The 14231-nt window shown below is 49.6% G+C and overlaps 1 protein-coding gene across 1 annotated transcript; it reads left to right on the top strand.

Annotated features, from left to right (window-relative positions):
• Positions 1-6: 6 nt before the first annotated feature.
• Positions 7-10215, top strand: LOC104914089 (nucleolar protein 4-like). The gene is made up of 4 exons (XM_031556612.1): positions 7-1399; positions 4363-4474; positions 8080-8189; positions 10069-10215. The coding sequence occupies exons 1-4, from the start codon at positions 1328-1330 to the stop codon at positions 10213-10215; spliced, it is 441 nt and encodes a 146-aa protein (XP_031412472.1). The 5' UTR covers positions 7-1327.
• The last annotated feature ends 4016 nt before the right edge of the window (positions 10216-14231 follow it).

Raw genomic sequence — 14231 nt, 5'->3', positions numbered from 1 at the left:
GGATGGGCACCCACACTTCTCGGAGCAGCCTGTGCCAGTGCTTCGCTGCCCTCCACGTAAAGAATTTCTCTCTTCATACGTGACCTAAATCTCCCCTCTTTTTGTTTAAAGCCATCCCCCCTTGTCCTATCACTATCTGCCCATGCAAGGTCAGTCTCCCTCCTGTTTATAAGCTCTGTTCAAGTACTGGAAGGCTGCAGTGAGAACTTCTCGGAGCCTTCTCCAGTTTGAACATTCCCAGCTTCTTCAGTCTGTCTTCATAGGAGAGGGGCTCAGCCCTGTAAGTGCAGATTGCTGTTCACCAGCCTGCTGTGTACAAACTGGACTGCATCTGTGCGCTTATTTTCAGAAAGCAAACCTCAAAGGGGTGCATTGTATTTATGCATATTTGTACGAATGTGTGTAAAATATATATATTTATATATATCCTATGCTGGCATTTTTCATGGCACAGCCTGAGCAGCTTCCAGAACCCTCCCCTGGTGCTGTGCTTTGTGCCAGGAGCACCCGGGCAGCCCCACGCCCCACGTTCCTGCCTATGTGAGCTCGTTCTGCTCCTTGCAGCCAGCTTGGAGCAGCGCAGCTCCGCGCTTCCCACTCCCACCAGTCTGTCGCCACGCTGAGCTGCATGCAGCCTCCTGCTCCCCGGCACATCCTGACACAAAGAGCTGTGCTGCTGCTGCCAGCGCTCAGCTGCTCCGCGTGGGCGAGGGAGGGAGGGTGCTGCAGGAAGGTCAGCGCGGGGAAGGAGGGCGATGCTGCCTCCTTCCCTTAGGGGCCGCATCCTGGCATCGCGGTGCGATCTTGTCCTGCTTATTGGTGGTGTTCAAGGGAACTGCCTTCAACACGGGTGCCCTACGCATAGCACGCACATTCCAGGGCTTCCCGAAGTGGTTTAGCACACTGCGGGCCCAAAGAGCTTCCCCTGCCTATTCCCAGCCTAGCAAAATTACGAAAATTACATTTCTCGCTTGGTTGTGACTCCATTCTGGACCCTTCTCTTGTTTTTATTCCTGGCCCAATTTCCCTGGCAGCGTGAGCAGCAGAGCAGCAGCAGCAGCCACTGCCCTGACCACAGCACTCCTCCTCCCGGAGCTCCTCCACCCCCCCCTCCCCTGCGCCCGCGGCAGCTCGGGGCCGGCATGCTGCAGCTCTGCCCCCGCCATCGCGTTAGCCCCGGGCCCATCTCGTCACCCCTGTCACCCACCGCTGACACTAACTCGACTTGCCTGCACTGTTGTAGGGGGCAGATGGACTGTCGGAGCCCGAGGGCATCTCTCTGAAACGCGTGGCTGTGGTGGAAGATTTCTTTGACATCATTTACTCCATGCATGTGGAGAGTTCGACGGAGCCGGGCAAAGCACCCAAACATGCTGGGCAGAAGAAAACCTACCGAGCGGTGAGACTCCCTCTGTGGGGGGACGGGCACAGGGGGCCACTGCTGCTCACAGGGGAGGCTGGAGGCAGCGGGGCCGCTCGCCTGCACGAGGAGGCGTGAGAAAGGGGCTGCTTAAAGGCACAGCAGCTGCGCCAGGGAGACGGGAAACGGGGCCGCAGCAGCAGCACGGCTGCTGGAGGAGGAAAGACCAAATGAATTATACAAAGGCAACTGTACATGTCTGGGGGAAAAGGAAAAAAAAAAAAAAAGAAATAGACTCAAGTGTTGCTGATGTGAGGGGATGTTTACCAGACCCCCCGCTGCTCTGTGCCATCTGCCTCCCCTGTGCCATCCGTTGTCCCCAGGGTCTTGGGGCAGCAGCAGCCAGGGAAGGGCCCTGGGGCTCGGCTGGAGCCCAGCCCTGTGCTGCACCACAGCGTTGCCCTTGGCTCTCTGCTCTGCAAAATGGAGGCAGCTCCCGAGTTGGGTCTGCTCAGGTGCTCCCCGGTGCTGAAAACCAGATCTATCCATCCTGAAACCACTCTAGTTAGGTCAGGCATAATTCAGCTTGAAGTGTGCTTCTCCAGGGAGCTTGCCGTTTCTCCTGACTCTGCACAGCCCTTCGATGCAAATATTTGGGCTCTTCTGGTAAAAGAAGATCTTGAATTCACAGTCCAAATCTGAGCTGCTCTCACAAATCCTGCAGCCTAGGACTTGGGTCGCTTGGAGACATGTGGCTTGCACAGCTCATGCATGCTACGTGCCTCCTTTTAGGGAGCTGCCTTGCTGTGTGCTCACCCTGAGGCTGTGCAGGGCTCAATGCAGGCCTGGGGGCTGTCGTGTCCCATTGGTCCTGCACGTGACATTGGCTGTGAAGCCCCCACCCTGCGGGTCCCCTCTGCTGTCACTGCACAGTGCTTTGTGCCCTGCAGACCACACCGACCCTTCCCTGATCCCTTTGCTTCATCTCTCAGAAGCACAAAGCCATGCCCTGGGAGCAGGCTGCATACTGCTCAGCACGCTTCCCTCTCGCCCTCCCTCCCAGCTGAGCTCCTCCCGCAGCACAGCATGGCACCCAGGGGCCGTGCACTGCGTGGCCACATCCTGCCGGCCCCTCCTGCCTCCCTGCTGCCCTCCATTTGTGATTAGAGAGGCACTGGAGAGTTTGCCCTTGTCCCTGACCTCCGGAGGGAGGCAATCAGAAAGGGAGTTTGGATGGGAGATAACTCATCAGGGAAGCTGTCTGCTCTGCAGAGCATCAAATCAGCTGAGAAATAACAACTGTATCACTAAAATTAGCTGAACGTTTGCAGCGGGAGCTGGGGCTCTGCTGGAGCAGAGCAGGCAGGGACGCAGGCACAGCCCTGCTTGAGGCGGAGGGGCAGCCACCGCACCGCATTTGCTAGCAGCAATATTCAGGCCCTTCAATGTCAGCATTTCTGCGGGTGCTCTGACTGCTGGAGCACTGATAAATACCTCACAGAGGCAGCGGCAGAGCCGGGCATCCCTGCAGTCACAGCAGAGCTGGATAGGGCTGTATGTAAGCAGGAGAATCCCATGAGGATCAAGCACTGCATCCTCCATTTGGCTGCTGGGACGAGGTCCCTGCCTGAACTTTCCACCCGCACGGCATTTACGTGTGTGCCAAAGGCTGGGCTCTGCTGCCGCTCAGCGGAGGTGGACGCCTCTCTCTGCTGGGCCTCAGGGCTCTGCTGCTTCAGCCAAGCCCCCCGCCCTGCCCCGCTGCACTGCTTCCACAAGGTTTTTTTCCCTTCATTTTTCAAGAAAGCTTAAACGTCGCTCCTTCCCCTGAGGTAGAAAAATGCTTGGAATGTATGCATTTTTGATTTTGTTATGAAATAAGGTGGGAGGATGGTGCCTATGGGCCAGAGGAGGGGGCCGGGATGTCCCTGCTCTGCCCTGCTGTGCTGTTTCCCATTGGAAGCCCCGCTTCTGCCAGGCTCACCACCCGAGGAGGGGCCCAAACAATCGGATTTCTGTCTGCTTTATGACCCCACTTGTAAGTGCTGTGACCCCTGTTGGGGTCATGGCCCCGGTTTGGGAACCGCTGTGCTGGGACAGGGCCTTCAGACCAAATAGGATGGGTGATTAACCGTAGGAGCCAGCCCCAAAGTAAGAGGTGGACTCCCCACCCTCTTAATGTCTTTCAATTAAGACCAGATGTCACGCTGGAAGATGTTTTATAGGCAGAGCACTGGCTGCTGAGCTGCAGGAGAACCTGGGATAGGTTCCCTGACTTGTGCTGTACAGGTCTGGCACCATGATTTTGTGGTCTCTTATGGCCTTACAGAAATCTTTACATTCAAATCACAATTCTCCCTTCTGAAAATAATCTAGGCTTGGTCTTTATAAATGCTATGAAGTTGCTGCTAATGGAGACTGCTTGGAACAGGAGGGCTCCTGACCTCCAGTGCCTTCTGTGGGTGCTGAGGTCTGGATACAGTGTTCAGGTATCCAATTTTAAAAATGCATCCTCAGCTGTTATATACAAATTTCCCACAAAGATTTAGGAGTTTATTCATTACTATTTGTAAAAATGTTTTTGATTCCCTAGGTAAAATATGTCACAAAAGTGCAAAGTGTTATTAACAGTAATTGATTGTCATTGTGGGAAAAGTGACCTGCCCTTCCAAAAGATTAATGCATTCTTCAGGTTAGCAGTGCAATGGTAATTAGCAGTGTAAACAGAGCTGGAAAGCCCTAAATTTCTCATTCAGTCCTTACACAACTATAACTTCTCTCTGCTCAGAGCCCAAGCAGAGCAGGAAGGAGTTTCTGGGCAGGAGGGGCTGCATAAAAAGTCCACAGATGGGGTTCAGGAGCAGCATGCTGCTGTGTTACGGTGCTCAGGAGCTTTGTACAGCTGTGTTCTGGGATTCAGGCTATGGGGACAGTGCTCGTGCTGTGTCCCAGCCCTCTGGCTTTCCCTCCCAGCACATACAACCCTTTCCTTGTTTTCCCAGATTGCAGAGACCTATGCTTTTCTCCCAAGAGAAGCTGTGACCAGGTTCCTGATGAGCTGCACAGAGTGCCAGAAGAGGATGCATTTCAACTCCAACGGACTGGAGCCTAAAGGTAAAGGCAAGCAAATTGTGCGAGCAGAGCCAGCAGTCACCCTACAGCAGACACCACTGAGAGCTGTCAGTGACTGCTTCGTTCACGAGATTTGTCTCTGCCAAATGCATTTCCTAACCTGTGTATTTTCAGTGTGCTTTTACAGCAAAGCCTGGGGAATTGCTTAAAGTTCATTTGTCCATTGCTGTTTGGGCGCTGGTTTTGGCAGAGGCAGTGGGATGGGGCTGCCCAACCCAGCTCTGCTTCTGAGCAGTTCCACCACTGGTTCCCCTTCCCCAGTGCAACCCCACAAAGCCTGGGTGAAAAGCACTGCAGCTATATCTGCAATCAGCTCATAACCGTATGTGGGTGGAAGCTTAGATCTCTGGAAGAACCTGACCTAAAGTTTTTTTTTCTTTAAACTATTAATTCGGTAATGAAAGACAGTGAATATGTTTGAGTAATTGAAGTTTCTGATAAAGAAAAAATTTGCAGTAATTAATAGATACGCACGTCGTGATCCCATTTTGGATAACAGAAAGTGTTTTGGTAATCAAAGTTATATTATGCCTGTGTATACAACCAATTTGCATGGTGACTGTGGTAGTTAGCTCATTACAGTTCTTTTATAAAGGGAGCCGATCTGCAGCTCTGAGGCCTAGAAGCTATGAGCGGAGCATAAGATGGGACCAAGTTTTCTTCTAGAGAAGATGGTTCAAGTTGTTGTTTGGACGGGTTTTCTTCTGAATTACAAACTTGTTTACCTCATCAAGTGCAAAGCTATATTTTTCAGAAACTGCCCCAGATAACCCTCTGATGTTTATTAGCCCAAGCTCCATCTGCACAGCACCTGCCCATCCTGCTTGCCAAGGACCCACTTTCAAATTAGGTCGAGGGAAATTTTGGCCTTTGGTCTCTCTGGGGGTGAACCCAGCTGTTACACCAAGCAGAGCATTTGGCTTGACCCTGAGCAAGGAGCAAAGAATTGTCACAAAGTTTTCCAGTTCTCTTGGAGGTAAACCCAAAAGGAAGAGAACAGGCATAAAAGCCCTTCTTACCCACCAGAAACGGAAGGACAGAAATGCCCTTCTGCTCAGAATACTACCTAAATAGTGACTAAGTACCTGTGAAACCACATAGAGTAGATTAGATAAGATTACTTTTACTGGGGAAGAGTATCTGATTTCACTACTACGTATTCCACAATTCATCTGGAGCAAAACACCTACAGAATGGTGGGGTCACAGGGAAATTGCCTGGGTGCATGTGCATGCATACACAGAATGACAGGTGTACGTAACGTTTAACGTGGTGAGAAAAAAAAATGAAGTCATTCCTATCTACTACTACTTGTCCATTAAGCAAATCTCAACACACTTCCTATGTGATCAGAAAAATCCCTAATTAAACATACCTGACATTGAACCCTGCAGGGCACTCATATAATTCATAGAAGAAAATTATCTTGCGCCTGGGAAGCTCTGAACATTGGACTTCAATGTGGCATTTTTACACATTATTAAATTAGGAGTAATTCCAGTGGAATTATGCAGACTTGGAATTAGGATCCAAACCATTTTACTTCAGCTTTGCCTGCTTTATCTGTATTTCCAACACTTGGGGTCTGTGATATAGTATGTTCTAAAGAGGAGCTAGATGATTCCAGTTGCCCATTTTGTCACATACAGTATGAGGATTATACCTTTGGAGTCCCCCAGGCCCTTTAAAACAAACGTTTTCTTTCTTTTCAGTTAGCTTGAAAAAAAACCAAAATGTTTTGGTTTCTCAGGCTGTCCAAATTCACAGGACATTCATTGCTGCTGATGGGATGGCTCCAGGTTTGCACCAGGATGGTTTCAGGCAGGGCTGAGCACTGAGGTCCTCCTTCTTCCAGCTCCTGTCTGAGGATGCTCAGCTGTTTCCCTGGAGCCTTGCTCACTATACAAGCACTGAGCAAAGGAGATTTTGTTCCTGGGTTGCAAGCTCTTTCCTTGCACTGGGATTTTAGCATCTCTTCGTCCCAAGCTGATGTCCTTGCACAGTAGAAAAACGGTTTATTTTGCTTGCTTAATGTATACAGAGGAATGCTTGTAATTAATTTGTAGGTCAAAGCATGATGGAGAGCAGTGATACACAGGCATGGAAAAGAGGCTAGGAATTAGTTTACAAGATTCCTAAGTTTACAACATTCCTAAAAGCTGTGCAGCTCCACGTGTGTGCAAGCCAGCAAGCCGAGTAGCTGTGGGTATCCATCCAGCTATCCAGGATGCTGCAGGTGCCCAGGACCTGGAGAGCAAATTCTGCATTTCCATGGATCTTAACTGGGCTCTTGCAAAAACTATGTAATGTTTAAGTCAGCTATGGACAATATGCTTTTGGGTCAGGTCATTTCTTAATCAGACACAATAGATCTGATATTTCCAGAGGTGTGAAGCACCTTCGAGTCTGCTGAGTTTCATTGGGCTTTTGCAATATTCAGCATTTCTGAAAAGCAGCCCCATTACGGCTGGCTGATGGATTTTCTAAGGGGCTGTAAAACATTTTGTGAAGGCCGTTTGTAAAAGAGGCTGTGTCAAAGGTGCCTGTGAAACTGGTGACCCCAGAAAATGCAAGGCAGGCACTGAGGTTCTGAGACAGGAAAGGAAACCTCCCACTGCCAGTTCACCTTCAGCTCCTAGAAATCCTCCTTTGCTGCTGTTGGAGCTTGTGTTCGGGTGGGCAGCCACGCAGCCTTTTGGGGTTTGCTGGGAAGCTGGCTTGTGTTCTGGTGCTGGCATATATCTGTACAAAGGCACAGAGATTCCCCTTTTTGCCAGCATCTTTTCCTGTGAGAAAAGGCAACTTTCCTCTTGAACATGCACAATCATGTAAATGTTGTGACAGAAGAAATAATTGCAGAGTACTCCAAGTCCTGCATGCAGAGCTTCACAGTGATGACCACCGAGCTGAGAAACGTTTGTGAACTCAGAAATCTCATGGAGGGTTTGCTTTACTGGGAGTTGTCTTGGCTGGGTGGAAAAGGGATCTGCAGGAGCAGGCTGAATCCAGAGTGATCTCTGGAGTTCAGTGTGATGCAGGCAGAGGAATGAACAGGAACAATTTAAATTAGAGGTTTTTAAAATTAAGCTTGTATTTTAATGAGGGTGTTAAAAATAATCTTCATCACCAGATAGAGACACTTAATAAGTTGCCTTAATGATAACCCTTACCTGAGGGAATCCCAGCAAAACTGGTGAGATTTTGCAGTGCCGAAGCAAACTGGAAATATATTCTTGATCACCCTCTGCATCAATCCCATTTGCATGGAAGTGTTTCTGAGACCTTCAGCAAAGCTCACTTTCTTCCTCTGTTAGGTTTTAGTTTGGTAGACTGAAAAATTATATATTGTGTTTGGGCTTTTCATAGGTGTGACAGCAGTGCTTTTTTTTTTCTTCTACAAAACAACATCTGTTCTGTAATGATCCTCTGGGTCGTGTTCATGTGGGAACCTCAGCTCAGTGGGCATTGGCTCCAGTTAGGGGTTTTAAGTGCTTCTAAATACATATGTTTGATAATGATGGCAACACATCGCAGGTTTGTGCTCCCACATCTCGGTATCTGAACAAAGTTTTTTCTCTGTTCTTCAGAGAGCGAACCACCTTCCTCTCTGGTTTCTGGGATCATCGACTACAACATGCCTCTCACCTCTACTTATCTGAAGCAAATGAAGCTGCGGGTGATGAATTCACAGGAGCAGGTGAGTTATCCTCCTGCCATGGGGCAATGCAAGGCACGAGGCGGGTTTCTGCCCCTGGGGCTGGGGAGTGGCTGGTGCTTTTGGGAAGATGTTGGAAGATGCTTTTGGAAGTGTTGTGTTTGTCCAGGCGGGGCAGGCTTTGACCACGTACAACCAGTGCTGGTCCATGGAAGCGGGGCGGTGTTGCTGTTATGGATTGTAGCAGTCTGCTTGTTCTTTAGGCATGTGGTTCTGCTATGAAGTCTTAAAAATACATATGGTGAATAGGAATTTATCTCTTTACCTCCTTGTGTTTTCCTGGGAGCTTTAGCAGGTGGGGTGGTTCTGGCCAGCAGCTCGGTGTGGCTCAGCACCATCTGCCCTCATGTCGTGTTGGGAGGGGGTTTGGTTGGCTGCTGGGGTGTCAGGCATTTGGATTTGGAGCAGAAGGGGCAGAATGCCACAGGATTAAACCCAGGCTATGCAATTTTCTGGAGTTCTGCAGCTGCAGAATTAGCAATGGGAACCTCTGTGCACCATGGAAACAGTCTATAAAAAGCAAAGCATGTTCTGCTCACTCCCCACAAATCGGCACTGGGAGCCAGTGCTGGATCTATTTTCCAGCACACCAAAACCTCAATCTGATCTTGTACGCCGCTGCCAGTTCACAGGAATGAAAGAGTTTGCATTGTGCAGGGGAGGGGAAGACTGCTGATAGCTTGAGCTGTGAAGCTGTGCCAATGGATGCTTTTTATCTGAGTGCAACCTGAGGGGACATTGGTTAGAGAATCTGGTGCCAGGGTGTGAAATTGCAGATGTGGATCTGCTGTCAGGAGCGAAGGGGTGGGTACAGAGCTCCTCTGGCATTTCAGCAGCGAAACCTTCCTGAAACCTGACATCTGGCAGGAAGCACTGCTGCACCTTGGAGCATTTTCCTTTGCGTGTGTTGGACACTGAGCAAGTTGGAGGTTCTGCCTGCAGCAAGCAGAGCTGCTCAGAATGAGCTGGAGGCAGAACTCTGGACAGCTCCAGCCCAGGGCTGCTGGATGGGGCTGTGGGACCCGTTTGGTCAGGCGGAATCAAGGGCTGCCCTTCCTTTTGGTTGCTGGGTCTCGGTGCAGATCAAAGCAGAGCGGTGCTGTGATTGCAGACCTTGCTGCTATGCATGCCATTAAGCACCAGCCTTTTCCTCACCAAGGACTGCAGGTCACGCTTTTCAGAATTTGAGGCAGTTCCTTCAAGTTAAGTTTGATGTGTATGTAAAAGACAGCCTGAGGGGTTTGTGTACTTACCACTTACACCTTTTCCACTGATAGGACTATTTCTGTTGGCCCCTGTATAATGAATGTACAGACGTTATAGTTATGAGATATACCAGGGAGCTTGGCTATGCAGCTATTATACTAAAACAGATAGACAGGATGCTTACCTGTATCCTGGGCTCACTATGAAACTCCAGAGGAGGGGATCCCCAGAAGAGATCCTTCCCCACTGGCGGTCAGCTCTTAAATGGGGTCTAGGAGAGGTGCAGCCTGGCTCCATCCCTTCCAGCAGCACAGGTGAATTGCCTTCACCTGTGCTCCCGTGGCTGACTCATTGCTCACCTCAGGTGATCAATCAGAGGTTCAGGCCGTGATTCAGCGGTTCCTATACACCCCCAAAGCTCCATTCAGGAGATGCATGTCATGAAGCTTGCCCAAACTCCTGTGCCAGTTCGTGCAGGTAGAAAACAGGACTCTTAGTTTGCTCTTATTTCCATAACAGAAAGTACCATGGAAGCTAGCAGACAGGCCTACTGAGTTAGGAGTTGTGAAGTTACATTTATAGGGGTGCTTGCTTGGAGAACTTTGGATTGGTGATTCAGAGATGTGAGAAGTGTGTACCCTGAATTTTGCTGTAGGAGTGTGCACTGGCTCTCCTACTAGATGAACAGATACATTGCACTGCTCACGAAAACACTCCTGAAGATTGTGATCAAAGCACATGTCCTGCAGGAACAAAAAGAGGACCAGCTGAGGCAACACACAGATGTTGGCCTAGACCATAAATCACTGTACTTTGTTTTATTTCCTTGCCTCTTTTGCTGCTCTCTGTGGTATGTTGCAATGCAGCTTTTTGAGCTGCAGCAGATGAGGGAAAAAAAAACTATTTGGAAGAAGTAAAATTCACATTTCAATGTGTCCCTGAAATTCCAGTGAGATTCTTGAGAGAAAATGGCAAAAGATCACAGCCCTACTGCTCAGCTGCATGTAGCATTGAAACTCTTTATCATACCTGACTATAGCAGCAGTCTGAGGAGGATACCATGGTGGGAACCCAGGGATAAAACCCAGGTGCCATTGGTGCTGAGAGCACGGCCCATGGCCACCCTGGGAAGGAACACCATGCTCACAAATACGCACTGCATGGCTTTCATGTATCCTACTTTACACTAAGACACTCGTCCCTCTATCTCATCTTGCTGCCCTGCCACCTCACTGCCCAGCACTAAGCCAGCATTTGATGGTAATAATAGAAATAAATGAAGCAAGTGACTTGTGTTCTACTTGGCTTTTGCCAAAAGCAATTATTTGTATGCAGCAGCACCAGGAGGAGCTTGCTTCACAGGGGCTACAATGAATGAATTTATGCCAAAGTGGCCTTTTAACTTCATTATTCAGGAGAAAAAAAAAAAGTGCATGTAACTGTAATTTATGACTGCTGTTAAGCATATCAGTATCAGGGCAGCAGTGTCTCCACCAGGAATCGCTGCCAGAAGAACCTGAGAGCATTTTGTCTGCATCGAGGGACAAAAAGAATCACAAAATGAGGAGCTCTTCCCAGGGTTGTTCCTGCAGAATTGACAGAACCAGAAAGCAAATCACCATCCTGTATGGAAGTGTTCAGAGAACAGGAGTCAGATTATTTTCTCACATCAGTGGAGATCAATATATTTCAAGTCAGCACATCTATTCTGGCATGAGTGCCCCACGCTGTTTAAATTGGGTTCAGTGGAACATGCAGGAGCTCCTGGGCTGTGAGTCTTCCTTCTTTCCAATTTTATAGCAGTTCTCATGTGTGAGGACCCAGGAGGGCCCGTTCCCTTTCCACACAGTGCAGAATTAGCCATATTTCAGGGATCTGCGGAGGTATTAAAACATCCCCCGAACTTCTGACCTTCTCAATCTTGCAGCAAAAAAGGAACGAAGGTATTTAATATTCATCTGTAACGATCCTTCCACCTCGTTTTCAAACGATAAATATTAGCATGTTTAACTGATTGCTTATTTGAGTTTTATTGCAGTCATTTCCCAGACCATCTTTTTCTATCATATTCAGACTCATCCCTGGGTTTATTTTTCACACCACACTGTTCAGGTGATTTCTGCCAGGGCCCCGTGCTCAGCACTGGATGGAACACGGCAGGCTGAGATGCACAGAGCTCCAAACTTGCTCTGCTCTGGAGGTGCGGCTGCTACCTTGGCAGGCACAGCAACCAGGTTTAAGTGATACGGAAAATTTCCAAAGGTTGCTTCAGTGGCTGCTGACAGAAGGTCACCCAGTCGGTGAATGGCAGGATGTGAAATAACAGAAGCTTTTCTCTTGTTGCCATGGCTTTGCCACGCTGACTAGTGAGTGCCTGGGAGGGAGGAAGGGAAGGAAGGGGTCTTGTCCTGCACGCTGGTGCGCGGCTCCTGGCTCAGTGAGCACCGCAGTGGTGGAGGGGGCTGCAACATGAAGGCACGGTTTGAAGAAATAACCCAAACAAAAGGGCAGTCCTGAAGGTATCTAGAAGATACTGTTTCGCTAAATGCAAATTACCCAGTTCAGTACAGACATAACTGTTGGAAATACAGATTTAATTGATGCAGTAAAGGCTTACTCGTAGCTCTGCATCAGCAAAGCCCTCTAGTGGAGATGCAGCTTGTGCTGGCAGAGAAGGCTTTGGCTGATGCATTTCAATCCTGCCCTAAAGGACAAGCTTTCCAGCCATGGCAGCAGTGGGTCCAGCCCTACCACTTCATTCTGCACATTTGGAGCTTCCCTCCACCCTCTTAAGCTGACAAAGACAGTTTAGGGAAACTTTTATCCTTGGCCTTAATGGCTCATGAGATGCAGGAGGTCAGATGATCAGACCATTTAGCCTGGTTTCATACTTCTCTGAATGGCTTGCTTTCAGTGAAGGTCAGCTCATTTTTGTGATTGGAATTAACCATGAGGTTCCCAGCTAGTTAAAGCAGGAGATGTTTCATTTCCAGCTGTGTAGATCCCTCAGTGTCTGTAGCTGCATTGGTGTTAAGCTTTGTATTTGCTCATTGCAATGCTCAGTGCAAGCAAAATGATTTGAGGTCCTGGCGTGGGCTGGCTGGGATAAATACTGCTTGCATCTTCCACATGAGATACGATGCTGTGGCCCAAACTCTGCACTGCTAAGGGGAATCGCGTTGTTTCCTCTGGGAAGGAGGCACTGAATGAGGTGGCACTGCCAGAACCTAATGATACCAGTCACCACATGTCCTGTAAGGCTGCTGGCTGCACCAGGCACCACGTGGCACTGCTCGGGGCCCTTATCCTGCTGGTGGCTGCAAACTGCTGGAGAGGTGCTTGTGGGAATGCACTGTGGCTCCTGATGGGTCCATTCCTCCTGTAGCCTTGGGCAGGCCATGGCTGCGGGCTCTCTGCATCCCCTCCCCTTCACTCGTTGACGTGCTGCGTGCTGACTTTGATCGAGGCACACAAATGGTTGTTTCCTAATTGCCCTCTCCCTTTAAGAAGGGGCTAATACCTTAGAGAGACTTCTGAGGTCTCGCACACTAATAAAGCTCTTCAAGAGCTTGGATGGCAACTACTTTGAGAGCGTGAACTGTTATTAATGATTTCCGTTACTGCAGAAAATGAAGCTGTGTGGTTCAGCGTTGTAACCTTGAGTTGTGTTCTTGCTTTTGTTTCTGCTCCTGTTCTACCTGCTCAGGCAGGCGTGTGCCTTGCTGGGCTGCCATGCTGCAGGGCTGGGAATGGGCACGTGCATCTCCCAAATGCTGGCACTCACACAGATGGATGCTGGAAACATGGTGTGGCTTGAGAATGGCAAAAGATGGGCTTCGTGTTGGTTATGGTGTAGTGTTGGTTAAAATGGCTCAGTTCTGGTGTGGTGGCTAGGAGAAAAGCTGTGAGTCTTTGTCAACCTATGGCACAGTGCAGAGGTGCTGAGGGGTGATGCTCCAGCTCCAGAAGCTGGGGGGGTGGGATATGGATCCTGTGTGGGGATGGGATATGGATCCCTGGTACTGGCATCCAGCTCTCCCCTGAGCTCCTGAGGAAGGCACGTTCCACCTGCAGAAGCAGCTCTTTCCTGCTGCTTTGCTGGGACTGGTGCACCCTGAGGTGTGCTGTATTTCCCTTCCATCTCTTGGAAGGAAGAAAAAAAAAGCACTTCTATTTGTGCATATGCCAAATGCCAACAGCTGTTGCTTCTGCAGAAGGAGTGACCAAGAGAAAGGGGAGCACAGCCCTCAGCCCATGCAGATCTGTTCTGTAACAAAGCTTCCCAAGCCCCTTCTCCCCATTTCTTCCTGACTCTGCTCTGAATGCTAGGGAACTAAAACACAATGCAGGCAGAAGTCACACCTCCCCTCGTGCCGTGGGGCTGTGACCCTGCCGCTTGTTGTCCTGCTTTCCTTACAGGCATCACTTGGCAAAGCTTTGCATTTTTAATGCTCATCACCCAGTAGGGTTTGGTGGTCATGGAGCAGTAGATGCAGGAGGTGCCATTTGTTGTTTAACCCGCTTCCAGAGGCACGAGAACATCAAGTAACGTGCACAAGGTCAGCCCCTGGTCAGTGTCTCCTTCAGCATGAGAGCCAGATCCCACGTCACGCAGTCCTCTGCAGATCTCTGTGTTCACACTCACCAGCAGTGTTCCTACAGGCAGGGTACCCCTGGGTCTGAGAACAGCCCCGGTGCTGCCTGTGTGGCCGTGCCCTGGGAAGCACTGGAGGATGAGGTCGAGTTCCGCCAGCAGCCCCTCATGGCGTGGTTCTGGGTGTGCAGGAGGCAGCCCTGTGGGCAGGGCTTGCTTCTGCG

Source organism: Meleagris gallopavo, chromosome 22 (assembly GCF_000146605.3).
Source record: "Meleagris gallopavo isolate NT-WF06-2002-E0010 breed Aviagen turkey brand Nicholas breeding stock chromosome 22, Turkey_5.1, whole genome shotgun sequence".
In the NCBI taxonomy this organism is placed as follows: Eukaryota; Metazoa; Chordata; class Aves; order Galliformes; family Phasianidae; genus Meleagris; species Meleagris gallopavo.
The sequence above is the reverse complement of the archived record's forward strand: the minus strand, read 5'-3'. Positions and strand labels throughout refer to the sequence as shown.

What these genes read in the sequence shown, in the direction of transcription:
- LOC104914089 (XM_031556612.1), top strand. Translation starts at nt 1,328, where the DNA reads ATGCATGTGGAGAGTTCGACGGAGCCGGGCAAAGCACCCAAACATGCT. An exon ending in CAACGGACTGGAGCCTAAAG is followed by an intron (nt 4,475 to 8,079) that starts GTAAAGGCAAGC and finishes TCTGTTCTTCAG; the next exon opens with AGAGCGAACCACCTTCCTCT. An exon ending in TGATGAATTCACAGGAGCAG is followed by an intron (nt 8,190 to 10,068) that starts GTGAGTTATCCT and finishes ATTTTGCTGTAG; the next exon opens with GAGTGTGCACTGGCTCTCCT.